This window comes from Hyperoodon ampullatus (genome assembly GCF_949752795.1).
Source record: "Hyperoodon ampullatus genome assembly, chromosome: 1".
In the NCBI taxonomy this organism is placed as follows: Eukaryota; Metazoa; Chordata; class Mammalia; order Artiodactyla; family Ziphiidae; genus Hyperoodon; species Hyperoodon ampullatus.
Genome location: NC_136914.1, coordinates 202549007 through 202575800, shown reverse-complemented (window position 1 = coordinate 202575800; position 26794 = coordinate 202549007). Strand labels below are relative to the sequence as shown.

The following is a 26794-nucleotide window of genomic DNA, read 5'->3' as shown; positions in this document are numbered from 1 at the left end:
TTCGATGCTGCGCACGGGCTCTCTCTAGTTGCAGCGAGCAGAGGCTGTTCTTCGTTGCGGTGCACAGGCCTCTCGTCGTGTGGCCTCTCTTGTTAAAGAGCACAGGCTCTAGGCACGCGGGTTTCATTAGTTACAGCACTCAGGCTCAGTAGTTGCGGCACGCAGGCCCTAGACTGTGCAGGCTTCAGTAGTTGTGGTGCGTGGGCTCAGCAACTGTGGCTTGCGTGCTCTACAGTGCAGGCTCAGCAGTTGTGGCCCATGGGCTTAGCCGCTCCACAGCATGTGGGATCTTCCTGGACTAGGGATCAAACCTGTGTCCCCTGCACTGGCAGGCGGATTCTCAACCACTGCACCACCAGGGAAGTCCCACCCCACTTATTTTAAATCAGTAAGTATCAATACAGCAACATAAATGTCCATAAACAGATGAATGGATAAAGAAGATGTGGTACATATATACAATGGAATATTACTCAGCCATAAAAAGCAACAAAATTGGGTCATTTGCAGAGACGTGGATGGACCTAGAGACTATCGTACAGAGTGAAGTAAGTCAGAAAGAGAAAAACAAATATCGTATATTAACACATATATGTGGAATCTAGAAAAATGGTACAGATGAACCTATTTGCAAGGCAGGAATAGAGACACAGATGTAGAGAACGAATGTGTGGACACGGGGTGGGGGAAGGGGGGTGGGATGAATTGGGAGATTGGGATTGACATATATGCACTACCATGTGTAAAAGAGATAGCTAGTGGGAACCTGCTGTACAGCGCAGGGAGCTCAGCTGGGTGCTCTGTCTTGACCTAGATGGGTGGGATAGGGGGGTGGGAGGGAGGCCCAAGAGGGAGGGGATATATGTATACATATAGCTGATTCACTTCCTTGTACAGCAGAAACTAACACAACACTGTAGAGCAACTATACCCCAATTTAAAAATATATATATATAAACAATGCTATCTCCCCTACCAACGTGTGTGCGCGCGCGCACACACACACACACACACACACACAATTTCAGGAGAGCAGAGTTTAGTCACTCTAGAACCTAGATAGTTTTCCCTTCTAACACAACGAGGTTTTGATCCTCCTTATTACTACCTCACCACGCAAAAGTCCTGACTGCCAGGGCTAGAATCAGGCCACAAGTCAGGATCACATACTAAAACTAATCCTAAGGGGGCTTCCCTGGTGGTGCAGTGGTTAAGAGTCTGCCTGCCAATGCAGGGGACATGGGTTCAAGCTCTGGCCCAGGAAGATCCCACATGCTGCGGAGCAACTAAGTCCGTGCGCCACAACTACTGAGGCTGCACTCTACAGCCCACGAGCCACAACTACTGAGCCCACGTGCCGCAACTACTGAAGCCTGTGAGCCTAGAGCCTGTGCTCCACAGCAAGAGAAGCCACCGCAATGAGAAGCCCGCGCACCGCAACAAAGAGTAGCCCCCGCTCGCCACAGCTAGAGAAAAGCCCACACACAACAAAGACCCAGTGCAGCCAAAAATAAAATAAATAGGCACAGGTAACACTTATTGAGTGTCCACTACATGCTGAAAAGCATTTAGGTTGACATGCTCTAGCTAGACTGGTGCACATACATTGCTACTGCTTTTAAGAAACGCATAAACTGAGCAGAGTAATCCCCAAATGGACCTTTCCATTTGCGTCCTCCACAGGGCTCAGAGGAGTGCCTTGTGTACCTAATTTAAAGGCATACAAATTTCTATGTCGTGTATTAAAAGACACTGTACCTACACTCCTTCTCATTTTTAAAGGCATTCTTTACCCTTGAGGGACTTTTATAGCTTTACAATACAGCAGTTTATCAAAGATCATCACAGTGCCATAAACTATACTCTTTGGGGTTACGTTCCATCATTCACTCTGCAGCCCTGACCCTACCACTTTTTATTTGACTGAACACCTCTCATGACTCTTCTTACCCACTAAAAATAACAGGCCAAAGTACTAACTTCACAGGTATTCAAATCCCTCTCTGCTCTCGTCCAAATATGTCATAACAGAGTGGCTTCCTTGTGACTGAACTTCATCTCCTTAGGCCAAGTGAAGACCTGGGGAGGAAATGCCAACCAAGAACATACACCAGAAGAGAATATTACACAATATAAAAGATTGTGTAAAAGAAAAAACAGGCTCAGAAGATAAGTCCAGTGTTTACATACAGTCCCAGACTGGCAGGTGAGCAGTCCCATAAAAGGAAAGCCTTCTCTTAGCCCAGGTCCCCAGGAGGCTGGCCTCAGTCCTTCCACACCTTTTCTCACTACCTGGTCTAGGTTGCATTAGTTCATCATCATTAATGAAGCAGTTCAGCTGAATTAATGAGGCAGTCACACAGAAGTGGGCGCTGCACAAAATCTGGAGAGACTCTCATATCTAAGGTCGAAAAATCAACCCTGAAAAGTAGATACAATACTCTTCAGATTTGCTTTCAGCTTCTGAGGACTGGAGTCTTTAGGATGCAAAAAGCTCCAGAAGAGAGGAACTGACAGCTAGGTTAAGCCTGGAAACACAGGGAGGATTCCGGTACCCGCAAGGGTTGAAAAGCCAGAGTTGAAATCGTCCCTCCGGCGGCAGGGGCCTGACCTTTGCCCCCTACACCTCTCCCAGTTCCCTCCCACAGCAATCTCTCCCTCGTCTCGTTCCTGCCCCTGCATCCTTAACCCACCCCGGCTCATTCAGTTTAAGGGCCCTCCTCCTCTTATTCCCTCTCGCGATGTCAGGGCGGCCTTCACGACACTGGAACTCTGAAGAGACTTCGCTGACCTGTCAGCGGATCCAAAATGGCGGGGCCTAGTCCCAGGAACGGCAGCCGCTGCTCATGTCCAACCCGGGCCCCGAAGGCGTCTCCGAGCGGCTCTCCCGGCTCTGGTGGCAGATGGGAGCAGGGAAGGAGCCCGTTTCTGGGAGTTGAGGCCGAAGTCAAGGCCCGCAGAGTCGGTCAGGAAGAGTCGGCCGGAACGGGCGGTGGAGCCGGGTACCTTCCCTGTCAGCTCACTGACGTGGTAACTAGCCTCAGTCTAGCCCGCTGCCTGGTCACTGCGCGAGCCCTGCGGCGCACAGCCAATCATAGGTTTGCATCGTGAAAAGTGGCATTCCAGCAATCCAATCGAAGAAAGGAAACTGGCTTCGGGAGGCGGGTAGTGCCTAAAGAGGCGAGATTACAAGAGAAAGAAAAGGGTAGGCAGGGAATAACCAACGGATATGAGGACTCTCTGAGTGACAGTACTGAGGAGCCAATAAAAAAGAAGAAAATGCGCTGGGCAGTTGGAGAGGTGGAGTTAGGTAGAGTTCGGTTGCAGTGCACGACTTGGCAGTGGCTGCTGGGCATTATGGGGAAGAAAGCTACGACTTGCTGGAAAGGGGGCGGAGTCCTTTTTGAGAGCCTGAGTGGACGACCCTACTACCCCTACGCGCAAGCCCGCCGCCACTCCCTATTAAAGTCACCTGGGCCAATACCGTGACCCTTGAGGGATCATTTCCTTTCTAGGCAGTTCTGAGCTCCTTCCAGGATGGAGGGAGCAATCTATTCCAACCTCCCTTCCCCCACCTTCGCGTCTGCTTGCCCTGTTTGGCTTCTCATAAATGAGTCTGTCCCATCCCAACTTTGTTTCTATGTCTTGTGCCCCATTCCTATCATCCTGAAATAGAGACAATGGGAGGTCACAGGAAGCTTGGATATCTAATCCAGGTCCTTTCATTTTACAGAGCAGGAAATTGAATCCCAGAATGGAAAGATGGCCCCCACGTTTGTATAGCTAGTTAATGACAGAGCAGAGAAACAAACCTAGGTGTCCTCACCCCCAGTCCAGCTCTCTTTTTCACTGCCCATCGATACCTCTTATGCTTTAGTTTATCAGACTGTGACTCCCAGCTCTGACCCTCATCCTAAGCCTTGGACACTCTTTACCTACCTAGAAAAAAACTAATCACACAGGTTAGTCCACATCACCAGTGACAGGAAACTGAAGCCTTTCCTGAAGCCTTAGAAATGCTGAGAGGCCTGAGGGCAAGACACCAACCGCAGTCTTCACTCTTCTGCCCCCAGCTGCCTCTCCCCTGGCAAGAGATGACAGAGGTTGCTAGGATATTTAGAATTACCTAGAAGTGAGAGTGTGTAGAAAGAGGACAGAAGGATGAGTTTTCTCCTTGCAGACTGAATGGTGGAATTCCCAGCCCATCTGCTGGAATAAATCCCAGTGTCCCTGCAGACCTGAAAAGGCTGCTAGGAGACAATGAAAAAAGATACCAACTCTCTCCCCATTCCCTCCCATTTATGGATGACTCAAGTCCAAGGAAGCTCCATTCCTAACCCCGTAGGGCTGTGGTCTCAAAACCAGACATCCAAAGACCATCCTTGTGCTAGAATCCTCTAATACCAAGAAACCATCAGGCCTGACATCAGAATTGAAGAACTCCTTAACAGCTTCCTGTACCTACATGTTGGGCTCCTGATCTCTGGGTCCAGCTGAGGATCTTGCCTTTTTCACCCAACGAGAGTCAGGGGCAAAGGATACAACCACCATAGCATGTCTTTCCAGCCCGCCTCTGAGCCATTTTCCACCTTCACTTGAAAACTGGGATTTGGTCTCCTGGGCTTATCTCAGATTGAGAGGTCCTGCATAACCAACTGAAAAATCTTCTAACTGGGACAAAACTCCCTACTACCCTATCTTCACTCCTACATACCTCCAGAAGTCAATCAACCTAAAAGTATGAATGGAATTGTGTGTTAGAGATAAGGAGGAGAGAGACGACAATGTCCCAGCCCCTTCTAACCTCCATCATCTTAGCAGACAAAACATCTCCCTCTCAGATTTTAGTACTGAGTGGCTACATCATGCCTAGGAATAGAAAGATGAGGAAAACATGGTCCTTGCCCTCCCAAATCTTAGCATCATAGGGGACAACACATAAGCTGATCTCTTCCATATCATGGGTGGGGTAATAGAGGCACATACAGCAGGGCTGGGGGAGCAAGAGACTACACATCTGGCTAACATGGGAATTCAGGAAAGGCTTCCCAGAGAGAATGAGGCCTGAGTGGAGCTTAGGGGGATGAGTAGGAGTTGACAAAATGAAGACTGGTTAGAAATATGTTACTGTCAGAGGTGTGCAGAAAACCACTAGGAGACTGGAGATTAAGACAGGGTCAGGTCCTGAAAGTCTGCTGTGCCACGCAAGGGAGCTTAGCCTTTATCCTGAGGGCAAACGGGAGCCACTGAAGGGTTTTAAGCAGAGACATGACTGGTCAGATTCACCTTAGGAGTGTATTATATAATAGGGCTTAGGGCCCTCAGGGACACCCTAGAAACCCAGCCTGACTCCACATGTTGCTTGGGACATCTGTCCTATCCCTGGCAACTCCCTAACCTGCAAGCACCAAGGCCACACCTTGCCCACAGAACTGGACTTGGTATCACCAAGGAGCAGGTAGCCCTGGTAAGGCTGGGAGAACGTAGCTTGTGTGAGACAAGAGTGCAGACTGACAGGGAACTTGCCCAGGCCTCTGAGGAGTGCCCAGCCCAAGCCCTGAGAACCAGCTAGAACCTCTTTTAATTTTGCGGGGGAAGGGGGAGTAAGGGAGTCATAGTTAAGTTACTTGTCCAAGGTCACTCAGTGATGTTGCAGCTGGTGGCAGGGTTAGAATGCTGTTTTCGTTTGTCGCACTCCAAACTCTGCTTTCTCCACGAAGCCACCTTCCTTGGAGGAGAGGAAAAAAGGGCTGGGGTGAGGGTGGGGATGGGGGGGTGGAGGGCGCAGCCGAGAAAAGGAAGAGAGAAAAATGCAAGGAAAAAAGGAAAAAGAGGATCAGAAAGCGAAATTAGTCTTTCGAAGTGGCAGGGGATGGAGGAGTGAGACAAACAGCAGGAGCAGAGTGGTGGCGGAGAAAATAAAAGAGGAAAGAAAGGCGAGACGTGGGAGGATTGGAGCAGAGACAAAAGGGCAGAGAGACAGACAGCGACAAGTGGAGAAAAGCGCCGAAACTTGAGCGGCAACGAAGTCTGAGCGCTGAAACCCCACGGCCTCTCCCGGCCCGTGCGCCCTCCCACCTGGTCCTATCCCCCAGCACCGTTCCAATTCGCTCGGGGTGGCGGCCTGGTCCCACCTCGCCGCCAACCGGCCCCGGCTCCGCGGGGATACCCGGTCCACTCTACGCTCGCCCGCTCGGTTCTGCCAAAATGCTCTTCAGCAGAGCCGTATCAGCCACGTGGGAGGGGCGTGGTCCAGTTGCTGAGGAGCGCCTCCGATTGGCTAGGGGGCGGGGTTCCTGGCGGCGCGCCGGCCGGACCACCCCCCTGAAGGCGGGGCCAGAAAATTCACAGCTGGAAAGGGTGGAGCCCCGATAGCGCAGCTGGAAGGGGGCGGGGCCCGACGCGCGAGGCTCGCAGCGGCGGGCTGGGGGCGCCCTGGGCTGCCATAAAGTGAATGGGCGCCAGCGGGGGGTGGCAGTCCGCGGCGAGGCTTACTCTCTCCCAGCGAGTCCGGGAGCGCCGGAGCGGAGCGGCGGCCCGGGCGCAGGGGGGCGGCCCTCACCCCGGCCGGGTGCCCGGCCTCTGGCCCCTGCTTGCCCTCCAGACTGCGGCCGCCGCCGCCGCTGCCGGGAGTCTGCCTGCTGCGGGACTCACTGTGAGTGCTTGACCATGCGGGGGACAGGGGCTCACGGGGCCGAGGGGCCATGGCCGGACTTCGGGATCCCTAAAACGGGACCGAGGGCTGCTGAACTGGAGAACGGTGCCTGGGGAACGGGTCGAGACAGGGAGGGCGGACTGCAGACCTGGGGCCAGGACTTAGAAAAAGGGAAACTTAGCGCCAGGACTCGGGGGACAGAGAAGGGGAAGACTCGAGGGATCCGAAGAGAAGTCGGAGACATGAGGTCAGGACAGGAGCTCCGCGAAGCAGGGAGTAGAGTCGGGAAACCATTACCAGAAAGCGCCCTGGAATCCGGGGGCGCGGGGCCGACAGCCAGGGAGCCAAAGGGGTTGGCGAGGCCCTGGCCAGTGGGGGCAGCTGGCGGCGGGCGCCCAGCAAGGCGGCAGCTGGCACTGCCCAACACCCCTCGGCTGGGTCTCAGACTCCAGGGACCGGGAGCAGGGGTGCCTTAGTCGCACAAGCTTCTCTTCCCAGCTGCTTTGCAGTTGGGATAGGAACCGTGTTGTGAGAACACGAGAGCGACCGGGTCAGATGGCCGCTGTGTGGGCTGCAAGGCCGAGGTTGGGTAGTCCGAGTGACCAGGCGGCGGGTCTGGTGTGTCTGCTTGGGGTGTCAGGGCCCCGATAGGTCCCTACCTGGGGCAGCCACGGAATTGGACGGAATGTCCGCGGCGCGCGGGGCTCAGGGCTGACAGAATGTCCGGCGCAGCGAGGTTGGTCTCTCCGGAGCAGGCGCTGTGTCGGGCAGTGGTGGACAGAATGTCCCTGGCCGAGTGGCATGTCCATTTACCCCGCAGCGCCTGCCCAGCTGCTGCGTGTACGGTGGTGTTTGCTGTGGTGGGTCGCCTAGAATCGCAGCTCACACTTTTCAAACTTGTCTCTGCTCCTAGGGGCTGCGGGACATGGAGCAGGGAGTGAGAGTAAAGGCTGAAGCCTGGCCTTGGGTTGGAGTGGCCCGGGAGACATTCCCTCTCTAACCCAGACTAGATGCGATCTGAGCATCACCCCGGACTTCCAGAATCCAAATTTGTGGAGAGAGAGCCAATGGTGGGACTGCTAGTGGGAACCAAGACCAGGAAAGGAAGGAATGAACCACAAAGGGTAATGGGAGGGCAAAGAAGAGCCTAGCACAAGCCCCTGACAGCTTCAGTTCCCTCACAAACTCAGAGTCAACCCCTAATTCCAATACAGCTGACCAGGTACCCCCCCAGACTCTGCCTGGGTGTCAGCAGGCTAAAGTCTCCTTTCCCACAGTGGGCAGGAGCCCAGGCCCAAAGAGAAAACTGCAGCCCTTTAGCAAAGCAAACCCTGTGGTCTTGTTTCCCTTTTTGCTTCCTCAGTCCCACCAATCCCCACACCACTCTGGTGGCTGAGAGGAGGTAGGAAGGAGACACAGAACCCAGACACTGGGATTCAACATGGGACTTTATTGCCCTCCATCTCTGGTTGGGAAGGATGTCTCAGCCCTACCCAACTACCCTGTTTGCTTTTCCTACAGCTGGGAGAGGGCCCTGATTTCTTTGGACCCGTACAATGACCGCCCATCCTGACTCCAACTCTTTAACCAGAGCCCAGTTAAGCTGAAGGGAACAGAGTAGAGAGAACTCTCCCAGTCTATGTAAGTAAGCAAAACAGCCCATTTGACGACTGAGTTTCATGGGGACAAGTGCAGGGTAATATGTTTAGCAATGAGTAATCTAAACAAGTGGGTTTCAACCTTTCTCACCCTCCAACCATGAATGACATATAATACGTCCTCCCCACACTCCCACCTCCACTCCTTACTTTTAAATTCACTTATCATCAGCTAGAACATTGTTTTCCAAACTCTTCTGTCCCTCTCCCCTTTTTGATAAATATAGAGTCATATCCCAGTTACCCCCATCACATTCTGATACCCTTTTCAAGGGGCTTGTGCTCCCATTACCTTTGAAAACCACTGAAATTATGGGTGAAATTAAAGGCTGAGTCAGGAAAGGAATAGGGAAGGCATTACCTGAAAACCATAGCCCTAAGTTCTACTTTTGCCAAAAAGGCCAAAAAGCAATGGCATTATAAGAAAGATGACTAGAAACAAAAGGCAGACCTCCTGCCCCTGCATAAAGCCATTTAGCTGAGTGCATGCCTGGTCACTGGCTCTTAGGGAGAATGTCATGGACCTAGAGAAGGGTCAGAGAATGGTGGCAGAAGGGGGAGCCAGGGGCTGCTGGAGAGAGCAAACTTGAAGGTTTAGGCCTCTGGAAAGGGAGATAGGATGGAAATTCACAAAATAAGGAAAGGCCTAGATAAGCAGATTTGTTTGCTCCCCAAATCCTGAAACCAGAGACGAGGGGGCCTCTTAGAACTGGAATGATGCAAGCACATGATGAATAGAAAAATGTTCCTTGGCACACTGTGGGCAGCAAACTTCCAGAGCTCTTTTCCAGAGAGGTGGTAGAGGCAGGAAGTAGAAAAGGAATCCTTAAGGGCTTGGAAGGATCAATGCATGTCAGAGCTACAAATGGTTGCTGGAGTGAAGGGGGCAAGGAGTGGAAAGAGCTCAGTCCCTGGTCTTAGGAGAACTGGATTAGAATCTCTTCAATCTGTGTAACCGTGGACAAATTCGTCTTCTTAGAGGTGAAATAGGGATGGTCATTCCTGCCATTCAAAGTGGTTTTAAGAGTTAAATGAAATCATATATTTGAAAGCCCTTTGCAAATGGAGAAGCACCACAGAAATAAGAAACATTATTGCTATTTTTATGCCCAAACTGTAGGTCCCCTGTAAGCACAGAATCTTCGTTTGGAAGGGTGGTGTCTCAAGCCTTAGATCAGCCTGCTAGCATCCGTGATCCAGTCATGGGAAGATTCTCAATGACAGATGAGACACCCTATCCTAGGCTTCAGATGCCAGCCACTATCCCTCCCCAAGAAGAGTTCTAGGGAGCTCCGCAAATGCTTAGCTCCTCTACCAGACCAAATATCCTGATCTGATCCCTGCCTGCCTCCTGCTCAAGGATGTGAATATGGACCCAGAACCCAGGTCCAGGAAGGGAGGGCAGAGGAGGCAAGCTGGAGCTGAGTTGGGGATGAGCACAAGAGAAAGACACCACCCAAATCTTTTCTTCTCCATTTACTCTAAATGATGCTTCCTAGAGTGTGAGGGAGGGAGATGGCAGCTAATCTGAAGGGTCCACTAGGTCCTGAGCTTCGGGACTATCTAGAGTGTCTAGTCCCTAGTCACTGACAGGGACCCATGATAAGAGTGATAGGGAAAGAAAAGAAAAGGCAGTGGGGTGAGAAAGCTGCTTTCAGAGCTCTCTCCACTCCTCTTGCTTCCCTGGGGCCTTCTTTTCACCTCTCATAGTTTCCCCTTTCTTATCTCTCCCTTGCCCAATCCATTCTGCTCACCACAGCCAAATAAAGATCCCAAAGACACTGCTTTGATGTCACTCCCTCGCCTACAAGCCTCCAGTGACTCCCACTGCTGGGAGCAATGCTTCTCAGTGGGGGGTGAGGTGGGAGAGGGCAGTATAGGAGTGGGAGTGGCATGACTCTGCAGGCTAAGCGAACCCCAACTTCCTGGTGTGGTGATGTCACTTGAAGATGTCTCTTGGAGATTTGGAGAGAAAACATTATTTCTTATATTAAAACAAACATAAGTATGGAATGGAACGCAAAATTTGCTTTGATTTTTAATATAAGGCTGAAGATCTCAAAGAAATTTCATACTGGCGGCCGCTGTTTCAGGTTGTGCCCCTAGTGTCCTGTACTCTCTTCTCTCTTACTTAGTCTTAGGGTTGTTTTGGTGGAAAAGCTGGAGTTGCTCTAGCCTACACTGTATCAAGCCTGGACCCCCACCTCTTGCCCCTCATTGGACACCCTCTCAGTCTGACCATTCTTCTCTGATGATCTCCCATTGCCCACACTGAGACCCTGGCCAAGCTAGGCTCCCTGCTACCCTCTGAACCTACTGCTCTGTTATTTAGAAGCCTCTGCCCCCTTCTCTGCCTCCCTAATTTCCAGATCAGCCAGGTGCTACATTCTCTGAGCCCCAAAACTTGATACCACCTTACATGCGCTACCGTCTTTCTGATCTTCCACGATCTGAGAATCAGGCCCATGCAGACCACCATTCCATCCTGTGCTCTGTTTGCCCCCCTAGACTGTAGGCTCCTAGAAGTTAGGGTCTGTGCCTTACCATTCTTGGGTATCTGTCTTAGCACCTAATGCTTGTTGAAGGAAAGAAGAAGGGAAGGGGGGAAAGGGTGTGGAGGCCCATTTCTCTGATCCCTGATTTACCCCTTGATAAAGTAAGTGCATCAAATCATTGTTGCCTCTACCTGAGTCTTAGGTTTTCCTCCTGGGGCTGTGAGCCTTGTCTACAGCTGTCTTCATTTGCCCTCATTTGCTCACTGCAGCTCAGCCAACCAGACAGTGTGGGTGCTCGGCATCCCTAATGAGCATGAGGCTGTGTGCACTTAAGGGCCTCACTTTAGTTTTAGGTTTATAGGATGGCTCCGTCCTAGTTTAGGGCCCTGGTTTACACCTGTTTGCCAACTTGCTGCTTGCTGAGCTGAGCCACAGCATCACAACTCCATCCCCTCTTATCTTCTTTTTCATTCAGCCCATGCAAGAAAAGGTTTTCTCCCATTTCAGTTCCAGGGTGTGCCTCCTGCCTTGGGTATTATTATTGCAACTACTTGGGGGCTCTTTGGCTGTGAACCTGGTCTACCCCTTTGGCTTCAGGACAAAAGTGGGTGCACATGGCAGTTGCCTTCTTGTCATGAGTTGTGTCCCTTGGAAACCATGGCCTCCCCACTATGGCCTCGCTGGTCTGTGACAGTCTCTGATCTCCTCCTTAATTATCTTGGATATTTTGTTCTTGCTGCAGTCCATGACAGCTTCCTGTAATTCCATGCTGTACTTCAGAGTCAGAGGTCACCTGCAGGCCCTCTATTCTCCCTAGGGCTGGGATTGCCACCCTGACACCAGTGGGGCCTGGGCCATGCACCCCCTGCAGGGTGTGTCGGAAAGGCTGGGGTGGGGCAGGAGGCCCCTCCAAGAGCTGGACTCAGCACCACTGTTAGCTCTTGACTCTCTTTGGCCCTTCCTGGTATTTCCTACCAGCATCAACCAAACCTGTGGCTTCCAGACCTACTGCCTGTCCCTGTCCACTGAGTGAGGTGAAGTCCCTGGCCGCAGTCCCAACTCCCCAGCTTCCCGACCTCCAGCAGTTTGGGGGAGCTTAATCCTCAGCCAGCCTGTCTCCAGCTCAGACAACAGCTTGGCGCCCCCAGCCTCTGCCTGACTAGCCCACCAGACACGGACACGAGTCTGCTAGAGGCCTCTGCCCCCACCCGCTCTCTCTGTTGCCTGCCTGGTATTAGTGTTCCTGCTTTTTCAGCTCCACAGGCAGGGCCCTTCTCAGCCACACCCCCTCTTTCTGCTATGACTAACCCAGCCAAGAGCCTGAAGCCTTTATTCTTTCCTCTACCACCAGTCACTGGTGCCCAAAATGGCTCCCAGCTTGGGCTACTCTGCCCATTTGGCTGTTTCCTTATTGACTGGACCCTCCTTTATGTTTAGAACAGAGTGCTCACAACACACACTTGCATCCCTCTCTAAAATGCAGCATGCTTCCCTTTATTCAGAGCAACTTTTCACTGGGAGACACAGGATCTAGGGAGGTGAACCACTCAAGCAATGGCAGAGACAAGAATGAGATCTAATTTACCACTCTATCCTGAGTGCCTTACTCAACGCCCAGCTCACAGAAGGTGCCAAACAAACATCATTTCAATGAATGAGGGGGAAAACAACAACACGAACAACAGCAACTTGGATAGAGTTTGACCCCTACCCATTCTTAAAAATAATTTTATTTATTTATGGCTGTGTTGGGTCTTCGTTGCGGTGCGCGGGCTTCTCATTGAGGTGGCTTGTCTTGTTGTGGAGCACGGGCTCGAGGCGCACAGGCTTCAGTAGTTGTGGCACGTGGCCTCAGTAGTTGTGGAGCACGGGCTTAGTTGCTCCCCGGCACATGGGATCTTCCCAGATCAGGGCTCGAATCTGAGTCCCCCGCATTGTCAGGTGGATTCTTAGCCACTGCGCCACCAGGGGAGCCCCCTACCCATTTTTAAATGTTATGTTTTATTGTAACCTTGTAACAATACTGAAGGTAGATAGGGAAGGGGTTATAATCTCACTTTTACAGATGAAAAAATATGCCTAGATAGGTAATTTGCCAAGGACACACAGCTAGTAAGTTGGGAAGCCAGGACGTGAACCCAGATCTTTTGACTCCAATCCTAGTTTCTTTGGGGTATACCAGATTACTTTCCCAGGAGGGGCCTCGTCAGTTTCTGCCCCCCACCGCTACCCCATCCTCTTTTTCCAACATCCTCATACCTTCTCCCCACTCAGCCAAACAGGCTCTCTCCAGCAGCCACTGAGTGTAGACCACTCCCTCCCGTGGCTCCTTTGGCTTCCTCCTCCCCCACGGAGTCCTTAGTTCCTGGGACTGAGAGCTGAGGTTCAAAGGGGCCAGGAAGGGGAAAGGGGAGGATAATGGCTAGCTCCAAAACAGCCGAGGCAGCTGTCCCTGTCACAGAGAGAGGAGACTGTGTGACGGTGTGTCTGTCTGCCTGAATGTGGGAGCGCGTGTGGGAGAGTGTGTGTCTGTAGGCCTCTAGCTCCAAGTCCTAGTGCTTATTTTGTCTGAGTGGGGGCCCGTGTGTGTCTGCATGTGTGTCTGTCTGTCTCTGAGAACACACAGCCTGAACTCTGCTTTCTCAGCCTCGTCTTTTATTCTGGCCCTTATCTCTCCTCACCCTGCCTCTCTCTGCTGAAATAAAGGGTGAAACCAAGACACAGGTATGGAATGCTGGGGGAACGGGAGTTTGGAAAATGGGAAGTCTGGAGGCAAAGCAGACTGGAAGGATGAACGGCAATGGTGGGACTCAGCTTTCCCTACAGGGAAACCCAACTGTCCCTCTTTTCCCAGGTCTGCCTTGCTCCTGTGGGCATCTGGAGAGGTCAGGGGCATGGTTTGCAATTTTGAGGGCATCTTAGGTATGAAGAGACTTCAGAGCACCCCCTTTTCCCAGCTCTCAGTTCTAAGCCTCCCCAGCTACTTGGGAAGAGCTACTAGTCAAGGCTGCTCCAGGTCCCTCCCAATGGCCTCTCCCTTCTATTGGAGCATCATTGGGCCAGCCCTAAGCCTCTCGCTCCAGTCCTCAGATCTGGAAGGGGAGGGAAGCAGAGCAGCCCCACCCCTGGCCTGACTTCTCTTCTTCTTTCCCGGGGTTCCATTCAGCCCTGCTTCTCCAACCCTAGGAGAGGGTCCAAGGTCTAGTCCTCTCTGCCTGTGGAAAGAACAGGGACTGTTTCTCAACCTCCTGCCTTGACCTCTGACCCATCCCCAATCTAGCTTGAGAGGTGGAGAGGTGGGGGGACAGCTGTCATCTCTGAGCTGGTTGAAGGGGGCATTACCATGTGCAAATACAGGCCGCTGCCCATCTGCGCCTCCCTGAGAAAGGCTCCTAATAAATTCAGAGCAGCCAAGTGACACACGTCTCAATCTAGGCTAATCCTCCACATTAATGCCACCTTGCACAGCCTGCATTAAGTCCCTGTTAATGGGGAGGCAGATGGACCCCTCCTACCCAGCTTTTCATCCCTGTTTTTCTGTCCCCAGCCTCCTTTGGTTCTCCTCTGACCAAGAGGCATCTGGAGTCTTGAGCCCCACTAGTGCCCTTTTCCCTTCCCCCCACCAGAGGGGGCCTGGGAGAGCCAGAAGGAAAGGGGACCCTGCAGGGGACACTTGGAGGGGGACACAGGCAGGCTCCTGGGCGATGTCAGGTAAGGTTTGGCATAGGGAGTAAGGGTAGGAAGGGGGTTTTAAGAAGCCCACATCCACAGCCTGGGGTGGGCCAGCAGGAAGCCATGCATGACAATGGTGACTGGTAGGGTGCAGTGTGTGTCTGGGCAGGTATAGAAGAAGAGAGTGATTTTCAAACTTGTTTTTGATCCTGGAAGACTTTCTTCAAATGAAATCTCTCCAGAAAGCATAAACAAAACAGACAAAAGCAGGGCTGCCCTAGTTGAAGTAGACCCAAGTAAGATCAGGCTAGATCTCTATCCCTGAGGTTAACCCTAAGTTCCAGTCCCTGAGGGGGTTTGTGAGGAGGGCCCCAAAGAACACAGTCTGAAAAAGCAAACAAAGAAAAGCACAGTTTAGGAATCTCCCAGACCTGGGTCAGATCCCAGCTCCACTGCTTACAAGCTCTTTAACCTTAATCATTACTTCAAGTCTCAGTTTCCTCGCCTGAAAAAGGGTGATCATACCTAATATTGATTCCTTCTTGTGAGGGGAGAGATAATGAGGTGAAGACACATAGTAAGTACTCATAAATGATAGCAGTGATTCTCCTTATGGGAGACATATCAGGCCTGGTTCAAAATCAAATCTGTCCCACTGGAGAGTGAATAACACAGGTTCAGACTGCATCTCAGGTGTGACTGGCTGAGAGGCATGTTTGAGTTTAAGGGGATATTGGGCACTCGTGTGAGAGGGAATTTAACTTCTGAGTATGTGGTGTGTATGGTATGCGGTGTGCAACAGTGTGGTTTTCATTAATTCAATAAATATCTGTTGAACACCAACAGTGCACCAGGCAGGGTTCTAGGTGCCCAACACTGAAGAAATCAAAGTCTAGTGTGTATAACTGTGTATAAAATCTCTTGAGTATACACCTCTCCCCGGCTTAGGCTGCTGTTTCCCCATTCTATCCTGGGGCACCCTACACAGGGGTAGCTTTATGTCGGTGGCAGAGAAAGGGGGCAGAGAACTAGTGGGGAAAAACTACTGGGAACCGGATAACCCGGAGATTTTCTTCCCATTAACCAGGTCTGTGTCTTCGCTTCCCTCCAGAGTCCTCCCCCCATGGAGTTCGGCCTGCTCAGCGAGGCAGAGGCCCGGAGCCCCGCCCTCTCGCTGTCAGATGCGGGCACCCCCCACCCCCCAATCCCGGAACACGGCTGCAAGGGCCAAGAGCACAGCGGTGAGCGCGCCCCCTTCTGGGGGTGGGGGAAATAACAGTTCCATCCCTAACGAGGGTGGGACCCGGGAGTGCAAGCCCAGGTGGGAGTGAGGGGCCCCGCCGAGGAAGTCCCCGAGCCCGGGAATCCGCAAGGCAAGAACGCGCTGTGACCGACCCCACCCCGGCCCCCAGACTCGGAGAAGGCCTCGGTTTCGCTGCCCGGCGGCTCCCCCGAAGACAGCTCGCTGAAGAAGAAGCAGAGGCGGCAGCGCACGCACTTCACCAGCCAGCAGCTGCAGGAGCTGGAGGCGACCTTCCAGAGGAACCGCTACCCCGACATGAGTACGCGGGAAGAGATCGCCGTGTGGACCAACCTCACCGAGGCTCGCGTGCGGGTACGCCGCCCCCCACCCCCAGAGCCGCCACCCTCACTCCATCCCGGGCCTCCCTCTCGCGGGCCGCTCAGCAAGTAGCTTCGGAACCATCATCCTGTAGTTCTGCCCTGCCTGCCCCATCCTCGGACCCAACACCCGACGTCCCCCGGCCCCGGCCCCTGCCCGCACGGCCTTCTTTCCACCAGCCTCCAATCTCTGCTCTTCCTGCACCCCTTCACTCCAGACGGCGCGCTCCCTCTCCCCTGGCACTGTCTCTGGTTCTCCACTTCTCCTAGACCCGATCCTGCTGCCCACCCCCGCAGCCCTGTCGCCCCCGACTCAGTTCTGTGGCAGACTGCTTCTTTCTCAGCCCGCTGACTCCGTGAGCTCTTCCCTCACCCCGACCGGCTGCTCCACCACCCCATTCCCGTTTCTGGGGTGGTTATGCTCCACCACCTCCTCTCGCTTATGCTCCGCCCGGCCCCGGCCCCCGCTTGGTCCCCTGCCTGGGCGACCCACCCACCAGCCGCTTGCGGGGGCCGGGCCCTGACAGCCTTTCTCCCACGCCTACAGGTGTGGTTCAAGAACCGGCGCGCCAAGTGGCGAAAGCGCGAGCGCAGCCAGCAGGCGGAGCTGTGCAAGGGCGGCTTCGCGGCGCCGCTCGGGGGGCTGGTGCCGCCCTACGAGGAGGTGTACCCCGGTTACTCGTACGGCAATTGGCCACCCAAGGCGCTGGGCCCGCCGCTCACCGCCAAGACCTTCCCGTTCGCCTTCAACTCGGTCAACGTGGGGCCTCTGGCGTCACAGCCCGTCTTCTCGCCACCCAGCTCCATCGCCGCCTCCATGGTCCCCTCGGCCGCGACTGCCCCGGGCACTGTGCCAGGGCCTGGGGCCCTGCAGGGCCTAGGTGGGGGGCCCCCCGGGCTGGCTCCGGCCGCAGTGTCCTCCGGGGCAGTATCCTGCCCTTACGCCTCGGCCGCAGCAGCCGCAGCAGCAGCCGCCTCCTCCCCCTACGTATATCGGGACCCGTGTAACTCGAGTCTGGCCAGCCTGAGGCTCAAGGCCAAACAGCACGCCACTTTCAGCTACCCTGCCGTGCCCGGGCCGCCCCCGGCCGCCAACCTCAGTCCGTGCCAGTACGCAGTGGAACGGCCTGTGTGAATGGCCCCGCCCGTCGATCATCCCTGAGGGCGGGGGCGATAATTTACGGCCTCTACGGACTGGGGTCGTCTTGCCTGGCTTGCCCCCCGCCCCGGGGTCTGAGAGGGGTGCTGGGGCAGTCGGGCTTGGGGAGGCGGCCGGCTCAGGAGAGAGCCTTCCCCCTCCCAGGCCTGAGGGGTGGACTGGGCCCTTAGTCCGCGCCCCTGGAACTGAGGCCAGGAACAGGGACCAGTTCCCCGGGGTGCCAGCTCACCCTTGGTCCACTCCGCCTTCTCCAGACTCCCTTTCCCCGGTTTTCAAAGATAAATGAAATAAACGTGCGCGGACTGTCAAAGGCCTGATGATTCAGAGTTGCGGTTGAGCCTTCTCCCCTTATCCTTCCCCATGTCTAAAGGAGAGCTGGGTGTACAGGAAAGAGATAGGGGTCCAGGCTTTTAGGGCTTCAGTCCTCCCCAGGCCACCATCACCAAGATGGGGAAGCCTGGGGATTCCTGGAGCTGAGCGGCGCACGCATGCGTGCGTGCGTGCGTGTGTAGGTGTGTATGGCTTGGACAAAGCTGGTACTGCAGCGCCACCTCGTGGTCTCATGGAGGATAACTGGAAGGTCTGATCTCGAATGCTTACTTAAAGATGTCAATTCTGCAGCTTAGGAAGCCTATGACTTTAGAAAAAGTTACTCCACCTTTCTGCACCTGTTTCTCACTGTTCCTATGAGGGGCTTGGGCCTCTAACAGCAATAAACTTCTGGTCTGTAACAGACATTTACTAAGTGCCTACCAGGCCTAGTATTCTTATTGAGTGTCTGTGTGTGACTCTCATCCTTCCACACACCACACCCTCTTAAGCTTCTCACCCACTGCCAGCAGCCCTCCTCCATCACAGCAGTCCCCTTATTCCTCCAAATCCCCAAACCTCCAAAACCTTGTTGAAATCTTTAATTTAAAAAATAGAGCAAGAAGAAGAAAGATTTCTGGAAATATAGATCACTCAGCTCTGGGGAGCCTCCTCAGTCCCACTCCATCCCAGGGACTGTTTGGCCTTCACATTAAAAACAGAAACAGCGGGGCCTCCCTGGTGGCGCAGTGGTTGAGAGTCCGCCTGCCGATGCAGGGGATACGGGTTCGTGCCCCGGTCTGGGAGGATCCCATATGCCGCGGAGCGGCTGGGCCCGTGAGCCATGGCCGCTGAGCCTGCGCATCCGGAGCCTGTGCTCCGCAACGGGAGAGGCCACAACAGTGAGAGGCCCGCGTACCGCAAAAAAAAAAAAAAAAAAAAAAAAAAACAGAAACAGCAAAGTACTAGATCACACCCCCACCCCAGGGGTGACACTTCTTGACTGTCATAACCTCCTGCCACCTTGGGGTACACATCCCGTGGGGAAACCATGCAGAAAAGGCATCTTAATTATTTTCCCAAACCTAAGCTCAGCCCCTCAATGCCCTGGGGAGGAGAGAGCTCGGGGCTCCTTCTTTTCTGCAACCCTTCACTGGCTCTTGGTCTTGGCCTTGACCTTGGTAATTACATAGTTTTGGTGGAAGAACTGGACAAAGAGGAGGAAATAGGTTGTATACAAGATGAAGGACCAGAAGAGGTGTTCCTTTGTGGTATGGCATCCCTGTTCCTGTCTCCAGATGTAAGTCAGGATACCGACAGTAGCTGCCATAAACATCTGCAGGATTTGCAGGCTGGTGATGAGCATGGGAAACCACCTGGGGGGCTTTACTTTGGCAGCCTTCAGAGTATAGTAGGTGTACATAGTGGCATGTACATCGTAGTTCATGGTCATGAACCAGCCGCCTGCAGCCACCTTGTTCTTGTATCCAAAGCTCTTGTACACTAGCTCTGTGCTGTGGTGGTACCAGTGCACAAAGATGAGTGGCTGCTTACACAGGATGATGAAGGCCGTGTCTCCTGGGAGATGGGGAGTCATAGCTGGCATACCACCCAGTGTTGGGACCACCCTCCGCACAGGACGTGGGGGCATATGGGGAATTATCAGGGCAGGGAGAGGGGTCTTTGTGGCAGAGAATCTAAGGATGGGTTTGGGTGAGAGGTGTTGTTAGGACCCAGGGGTGGGGAAGGGACTTTCCATGTGATGGGTAAGGGGGGGCCCTGAGGAGGGGTGCAGTTGACTGGACACCAGAGAGACAAAGCCTTGCCACTCACCAAGTTCAATGATCTTGCTGAGAACAAAGAGGCAGGATCAGAATTTGATTATGGGATTATCGGTGAAGATGAAGAAGCATACAGTTTTCTTTAGGCTCCCCCTAAGTAGCACGGTCCCCATATAGCTCCATGTCCTCACTGCCCCAAGGATACTGAAATGGGACAGAGGAAAAGGGTATAAGGGTCATTCCCAGGCATCAATCTACGCTTCACCTGGTCAACTTCCACCACCTCCCCACCCTCCATAGGGGATGGGTCACAGCTTCTGAGATCCTGTGGCCAACCTGGTAGAGCCAACCAGTAATCTAGAAGACATGAAGGCTAGGGAAGGACCAGGGAGTGCTGGAGGTTGGGACTGAAAGTTGAGTTAGGGAATAGGGCTCATGGGATGGGAGGACATGGGTGGCAGGATGGGGGGTGATCGAAGGAGTTTGGGGGGGCGGAATATGGAAAGAAGGGGCTGGGGAAGTTATTGGAAGGTCTTGGGAGAGGGTATTAGATGCAGAGAGTATTAGAGGCTGGGGAAACTGTTGGAAGTACCAAGACTCCATGAGCACAAGAGGACTTGTGAGAGGAGCAGAGACGGCCAGTATGGGGACTGGAGAAGGAAAACGGGAATATGGGAGGAGGGTGGAACCTGAGGAGAGAAGTTAGAGCTGAGAGAATGGGATAGGGAGAGAGTTAGGGGGCAACTTGGGGAGTTGATACAATTGAGGTTTCTAGAAAGTTTTTAGGGATAGAATGTGGGTCTAGGGTCTATAAGATGGGTTGGGGGGGGTCTTACCTGAAGATTGCAAGGCAGAATGACCAAAGGATGAGAGGTCCCTGCGGGTTGAAACCCTTCCGTGCCTTCATGTAGTTCTGCCCCACAAAGACGAGCAGCAGGTAGATCAGAGCTATGGTGAATGAGGTTGCCCTGGCAGGCAGAAGGGAGAGGGGATGGGCTTATGGGTAGATGCTGGTTAGAGGAAGGCCCACGCATATCTCTAGGTGAGTGCTCTGGGTTGGAGTCCTACTTCTACCATTTACTAGCTGTGTGACATTGGAAAAACTACTTAGTTTTCTGAGCATTAGTATTCCCCTTATTTTGTAAGAGGGGAATATCACTCCTCTCCTGACAGTGTTAATATATATAAAGTACCTAGCACAGGGCAGGGGCTATGTCCAAGTTTTCTGTGATTACTGCTCTCTCAATGGGGTTGGGAGTGGGTGACAGCTGCTGACCCATGCCTAGAAGCAACCCAGGACTGTGGTGTAAGAAGAATGTGGCAACAGCTTCTGCCTGGTTGGGTCATGGCAAATTGGCTGGAGCACAAAGTCAACCCACAAACACCTCTGGGGAGCTCTTGGGCAAAGCCTGAGGAAATTTTGGAAGAGTATCTAGATTTTGTCTCCTTCTCCACAGCAGGTATGATGGAGCATTTGAGGAACAAGATGATAACTGTGAAGGGGCAGGCTGTCCCCGGGTACCAGCACTATGCACGCATGCGCACACATGCGGCCACAAAGGATGGAGAGTCATCTATAAGGTGGGTGCGAGTAGGAGTTCAGATCAGCTCCATTCTTCAGAGACCAGTTCTCACTACACTCTTTCCTCTTGGTTTCTATCTTCTCCCACATTCCTCACCCCATCCTCTTATTTCTGCCTTCCTTTCTTCCAGACCTAACCTCTTTGAGGTGCCACACTACCTGCACCTTGGACAACGGGTACGTAAAGCCAGTACTGGGGAGCCCGATACCTTTGCTCTTTAGCAAAATCACTGTGGGTATTCTGTGTATCGTCCTCCCCCTCTTCCGCCAATCCCCCCAAATAGCAGTCATCAGAGTTGGGCCCCTGACACGGCTCTTCCCCTTCTCCAGGTCTCACCAGTACTCCTCCAAAACGGGCCTTATGTCCTGGAACAGCTCGAAGTTGTAGGGCTGGAACATCTGCTCTACTTCATCTGAGATATTCATGGCTGTGACCATTTCGTTCTGCAGATGCTGAGGTCGGGAGCTTAGGGAGCTGGACAAGAGTTAGGGGAGCGAGGATGGAGCGAACCTTGGGGCAGGACTGACCAGACCCAGAACCCAAGGAACTACGCGGCAAGCCGAAGAGCGTCAGATCCAGGCACGTGCGCTGCAGTCCAGCCGGCTTCCACCACCGCCGCCACTGCGGTATATAACGCGGAATTGCCAAAAGGCAGGCCTCGGAGGCTCGCGGCCCCCTCCCTGAGCCCGGCCATTATCCAATCCCGACCAAGATACGCCCCTGTCCCACCCCTGGGCCGCAGCCCGCTCTCTGATTGGTCATTCAGTGGATGAGACTTCCCCAGAAGCCTCGCACTACAGTTGGCCTTCGCCACGCCCACCTCCCCATCTTTTTCTCCCCCAACACTTCCACTCCCACCTGCTTGGCTTAGCCATTGTGGCCTTGCTAGTTGCCAGGCTTCACCTGGCACTGCCGACTATAACTTTGGCCTCAGTTTGCTTTAATCCTGACCTACCTGGCAGTGAGCAGAGAATGGAGGTGTCCTCAGTCTCTGGTGCCAGACATAGGGGTGTCAGTTTCCCACCTCCCTGAGACGCTGGGAAAACCAGGCCTGGGATGAGGCTGGGTCAGGCTGGAGAAGAAGCAGCAAAGAGCCCCTCCCGTAGTCCCACCTGCCTCGCTCAGGTCTGTAGTTGTGGGTGGGAGGGATATGAATTATAATGAGTTTTATTGTGGAGGTAGTTGATGTTTGTTGAGGCTGTTGTGGTTTCTTTACAGTTTCCTGAATTCCTGAACTGCTCCAGCCTGACACCCAGTAATAACCCTGGGGAGGGAATGGGGTCACCCTCTGGGCTTCTGGGATTATTGTCTTCAGGTTTCCTGGAGACCTCCTGGGATTTATAGAAGAGGAGATGCAGTGAATCTCCCAGTGTCCTGTGTTCTCCCCTAGTCTGTGCTTATCTAATCAAATCTACTTTTTCCTTGCCTGTATATCCAGCCCCAAGCAAATAAATATTTTAAAACTTTTAAGGCCTTACTTATTTCTCTCCTAGTCTTTATGAGAGTGAGGGAGAAATACAAGGCTTGAAGGCAGTTTGAGATAAGATGGAGATTTGCAAAACAAATGCTAAGATAATTAAATATAAAATATTTAAAACCACAAAGCGGCTATAAATGGCTATGTGCAGTAAAGCCCACAGGCTCTGTAGCCAGAGGACCCAGGTAGGAATTCCAGCTCCACTTTTCAGCTACTGTCTGAGCTGAGGGTGGAGTGAGAAGTCCTGCCCATGCTATCTAAATGACTCTCAAATGCATCCCTTTGTCTCTGTTCCTCATCATTTCTCACCTGGTTACTACAGCCACTACCTTAGTCACGATAACTGGTTGCACCACCGCCTTCTCTAATATAGCGCTTTCTATTGCATTAGAATCAAAAAAGAATACCCAAACCTGGCTGATCATAGCATTCCTGAGCCCCAACCCCAGAGCCTCTGACCCAGTATGTGGTCTCGGACCATACTTTGAAAACCACCACTTTCTGTCCTCTCAGCCAAAAGAGGGTTCTCAAACGTAAATTGGATCAAGCTGCTTTCCTGCTTAAAAACTTACTGGCTCTCGATTGCTTCACACATAGCCTGACACTCAGAAGGTGATCAGCACACGTTTGATGGATCAATGAACAAATTAAAGAATGAACATTGCAAGAATAATACCAGCTAGGGACTTCCCTGGCGATCCAGTGGTTAAGACTCTGTGCTCGTAATGCAAGGGGCACAGGTTTGATCCCTGGCTGGGGAACTCAGATCCTGCATGCTGCACAGTACAGTCAAAAAAATTAAATTAAATAAAAAAAATTAAAAACATAGGTGTGGCCACCTGTTGGGATCTTTACTAATTGAAAAAAGAAAAACAAAACAAAACAGCTTAAAAAAAATAATTCCACCTAGGTGTTACAAGACCTGGATTCAAATATCAGCTCTACCATTAGTCATGCGATTTTAGGCAAATTACCTAACTTCTCTGAGACACAGATTCAATAAAATGTAGATAGTCATATTTGCCTGCCTACCTCACAAGGCTGGGGTCAGTATACAGGTCATATAATATCAATGAAAGGATATTATGGACTAGACACATGGAAATGTCAGGGTGAATCATTTGGGGAGGTTTACAAATGCATATGAGTATGTATACACAGTCCTGGGTTTCTCTCAAATAAAGATATTTTACATTGCCTTTCCCTGTGAAGTTTAATGGTGAGGCTTGAGGGAGGGGTGTGTGTAAGAAGAAGAAGAAAAACCTCCAGAAATTATTTCCTAGGGGAAACCTTCCCTGACATTTGGACTTGGTCTGCTACCCCTGTTATATATAAATTGCTCTCATAGCATGGCATTTCTTTCGTTCAATGAGAGTTTATAATTATGATTTCTTGATTAATACTTGTTTCCCCTACTAGTCCTTGAGCTCCATAAATGCAAGGAATATGTCTACCTCTCATTAGCTAACAGAAAGGTCTTTCTAAAACATACATTTGATCATGTCATTCTTCTTTAAGAACAAAAAAATCTTCAGGACAAAGTCAGATTCCTGAGGTTAGTCCTGACTTCCTTTCTAGCCAATGTCCCACCATTCTTCAGCCCCAGCGTTCCACATTTTAGCTATAATGGAAGAGTCGCAACCCCATAACACAGCACCATATTTTCAGACTTTTCAGCTCCTTTACCTCTCTCCATATTGTTCCCTCTCCCCACACATCATTTTCTCACCTGGACAAATATTGTTCCGCCCTAGCTCTGAAGTCACTTATCCTGCAAAAGCCTAATCTCTTTCAGACAGGGTCAACCCTTCTCTTCTTTGTCTTCCACCCACAGGACTTTGCCCAAACAGCCTTCCAAGATTGTGCTTCTACCGAGGGAGTACAGTTAACCATATATTTCCTATACTATCCTGGCTCCCACACCCTATCTCAAAGGGTCATTTTTGTTAGGTCACTCCCCCTCTGAGGGATGCACACAGCTCTTGGCACAGAGTGGGCACTCAAAATATGTCTGTTGCTTTGAATTGAGTAGGCACCTAAGAGGAAAAACAAACAATAAACATGTGTATTTTTAAAAAGGCTCAATTCCTTAGTAATTAGGGAAATGCAAATTAAAGACTGTAAGCATAGTATGGTTCCAATTAACAGCCATTAAACCAAGTAAAAATTAAATACCCAGCGCTGGTCCAAGCTTTGGGTAACAGATACATTCACACCTGGCTAGTGGCCAGGTAAACTGCCATAATCCTTCTAGAGACACACTTAGGTCACACTTAGCAAGAGCCAACTAGTTTGCTTTGACGCAGTCTCTCACCTAGGAATTTAAAACCCAGTGAAATAGAACAAAAGAAAAAAATATCTATGTGTACTAAAATACTTACGTCACTGGGACTTAAAAGAGCTGCAAACAATCCACTAATGAATGCTTAAATTATTAAATACTATATTACATACTAAGATTACAAAACAGCTTGCAGCTACCAGAATATGGAGAAACGTGAAACCATGTTTGTAAAATAACGTGAAAGAAAAACAATATTTAAAACTGTATCTAGGTCGTCCTCCTGCCGCTGCTCTTGGGCCGGGCGGCGCGTGGGGGAGGGGGACGAAGAGGCCGGGGAGAGGCTGTGGGCGCGGCTTCCCTCGCAGGCTCCTGGGGTTCTGGCACTCCCCAGCAGCCCGGGGCCCATGGCAGCTCGGCGGCCGCGCACCGCGAGGCGAATGCCCGGGGCTCGGTCCCCGGAGAGCCGCCGTTCCTACGCACCAAGGTGATCCCCATCCCTGCCGGAGTATTTACAGTGGGCACCAATGATCCTCAGATAAAGTAGGATGGGGAAGCACTTGCGAGGAGAGTTGCTACTGATGTCTTTTACATGGATGGCTATGAAGTCAGTAATGCTGAATTTGAGAATTTGTGAACTCAGCTCTGGCTATCTGACAGAGGCTGAGAAGTTCGGTGACTCCTTTGTCTTTGAAGAAATGTTGAGTGAGCAAGTGAAGTCTGATATCCAACAGGCAGTTGCACCTGCTCCCTAGTTACCTGTTAAAGGCGCTAACTGGAGACACCCAGAAGGGGCCGACCCTACTGTTCTACACGGGCCAGATCATCACGTCTCCTACTGCACGTGGATGGGGAAGCGGTTGCGCATGGAAGCTGAGTGAGAATACAGCTGTCGACGAGGCCTGAAAAATAGACTTTTCCCCTGAGGCAACAAACTGCAGCCGAAAAGCCAACATTATACCAACTTTTGGCAGGGTGAGTTTCCTGTGACGAACACCGGAGCGGACGGCTTTCCGAGGAACCGCGCCTGTTGACGCCTTCCCTCCCAATGGTTATGGCTTATGCAATATAGTAGGGACGCCTGAAAGTGGACTTCAGACTGGTGGACCGTTTACCATTCTGTTGAAGAAACGATTAACCCAAAAGGCTTTCCCCTTCTGGGAAAGACGAGTTGAAGAAAGGTGGATCCTACGTGCGCCATAAATCCTACTGCCTATAGGTGTCGCTGTGCTGCTCGAAGCCAGAACACACTCGACAGCTCCGCTTCGAATCCGAGATTCCGCTGTGCAGCCGACCGCCCACCACCGGCTAAAAGCCAAGAAGAGCCTTCCCGAATCCGAGAAGTCGTGTGTAACCTGCACACGGCTTCCATCAGAACGCTGAACAATCTCGTGTGAAGAATTCCCGCCCCGAGGTGGGTTACATGCCTGCCCGATGGCCAAAGGAACGCCATTGCCAGACCAAATCGCTGACTTGCATCAGCATGTGTGCTTTATCGTGTGGTGTATTTCACGTTTTACCTTTGAGAGTCTTTAAAAGAGGAAGGAAGTGAAGGGCACCCTGAGCTAGGTTTCAGGAGGCCTGCCTTCTCCCCCTGCGGTTAGACCCCAGAGTCCCACACTTGACCTTCCTGGGCCTCAGTGACCTCATCTATCCAGTGAGGGGATACACAACATGATTTCTGAGGCTCTCTCCCACTCACAGATTCTCTGAATATATCAGATTCTGTTGTGATTTCATAGTGAGAATTTATGACTTTTTTTTTTTTTTTTTTTTTTTTTTGCGGTACGCAGGACTCTCACCGCTGTGGCCTCTCCTGTTGCGGAGCACAGGCTCCGGACGCGCAGGCTCAGCGGCCATGGCTCACGGGCCCAGCCACTCCGCGGCATGTGGGATCTTCCCGGACTGGGGCACGAACCCGTGTCCCCTGCATCGGCAGGCGGACTCTCAACCACTGCGCCACCAGGGAAGCCCAGCAGTGACTTTTCATTTGAGAACACGGCAGTTTGGGGCTAGGAAAAATAAATACCTACTCTCATTCTCCACTTTCTTCTGATTTCCTGCAGGGGGACCCCACTGGCCAAAACCCAATCAGGAGCCAAAG

General features: G+C 52.1%; 4 protein-coding genes and 1 pseudogene across 5 annotated transcripts in view; 3 read left to right on the top strand and 2 right to left on the bottom strand.

Annotated features, from left to right (window-relative positions):
* GBF1 (golgi brefeldin A resistant guanine nucleotide exchange factor 1) overlaps positions 1 to 2924 on the bottom strand; it is a 123812-nt gene extending 120888 nt beyond the window's left edge. The window contains exon 1 of the mRNA XM_079728535.1: positions 2792 to 2924. The gene's annotated coding sequence lies outside the window, so the exon portion shown is untranslated. The remainder of the gene's footprint in view (positions 1 to 2791) is intronic.
* Positions 1 to 26794, top strand: part of ARMH3 (armadillo like helical domain containing 3) — a gene marked incomplete at its 3' end in the record, with an annotated part of 562435 nt that overhangs the window by 268453 nt on the left and 267188 nt on the right. The gene's annotated exons all lie outside the window — the stretch shown is intronic.
* On the top strand, positions 7357 to 17235 carry PITX3 (paired like homeodomain 3; the record flags this gene model as incomplete). Its single annotated transcript, XM_079718100.1, has 4 exons — positions 7357 to 7395; positions 15592 to 15721; positions 15893 to 16095; positions 16648 to 17235. The coding sequence occupies exons 1-4, from the start codon at positions 7375 to 7377 to the stop codon at positions 17233 to 17235; spliced, it is 942 nt and encodes a 313-aa protein (XP_079574226.1). The 5' UTR covers positions 7357 to 7374.
* On the bottom strand, positions 18719 to 21369 carry ELOVL3 (ELOVL fatty acid elongase 3; the record flags this gene model as incomplete). Its single annotated transcript, XM_079709963.1, is given in 5 exon segments — positions 18719 to 19146; positions 19402 to 19438; positions 19442 to 19553; positions 20186 to 20317; positions 21269 to 21369. Coding segments are annotated over 5 exon segments (810 nt in total).
* LOC307058464 (formylglycine-generating enzyme-like) lies at positions 22553 to 26087 on the top strand (annotated as a pseudogene). Its single transcript has 2 exons — positions 22553 to 22594; positions 24965 to 26087. The product of its transcript is annotated as a formylglycine-generating enzyme-like (transcript).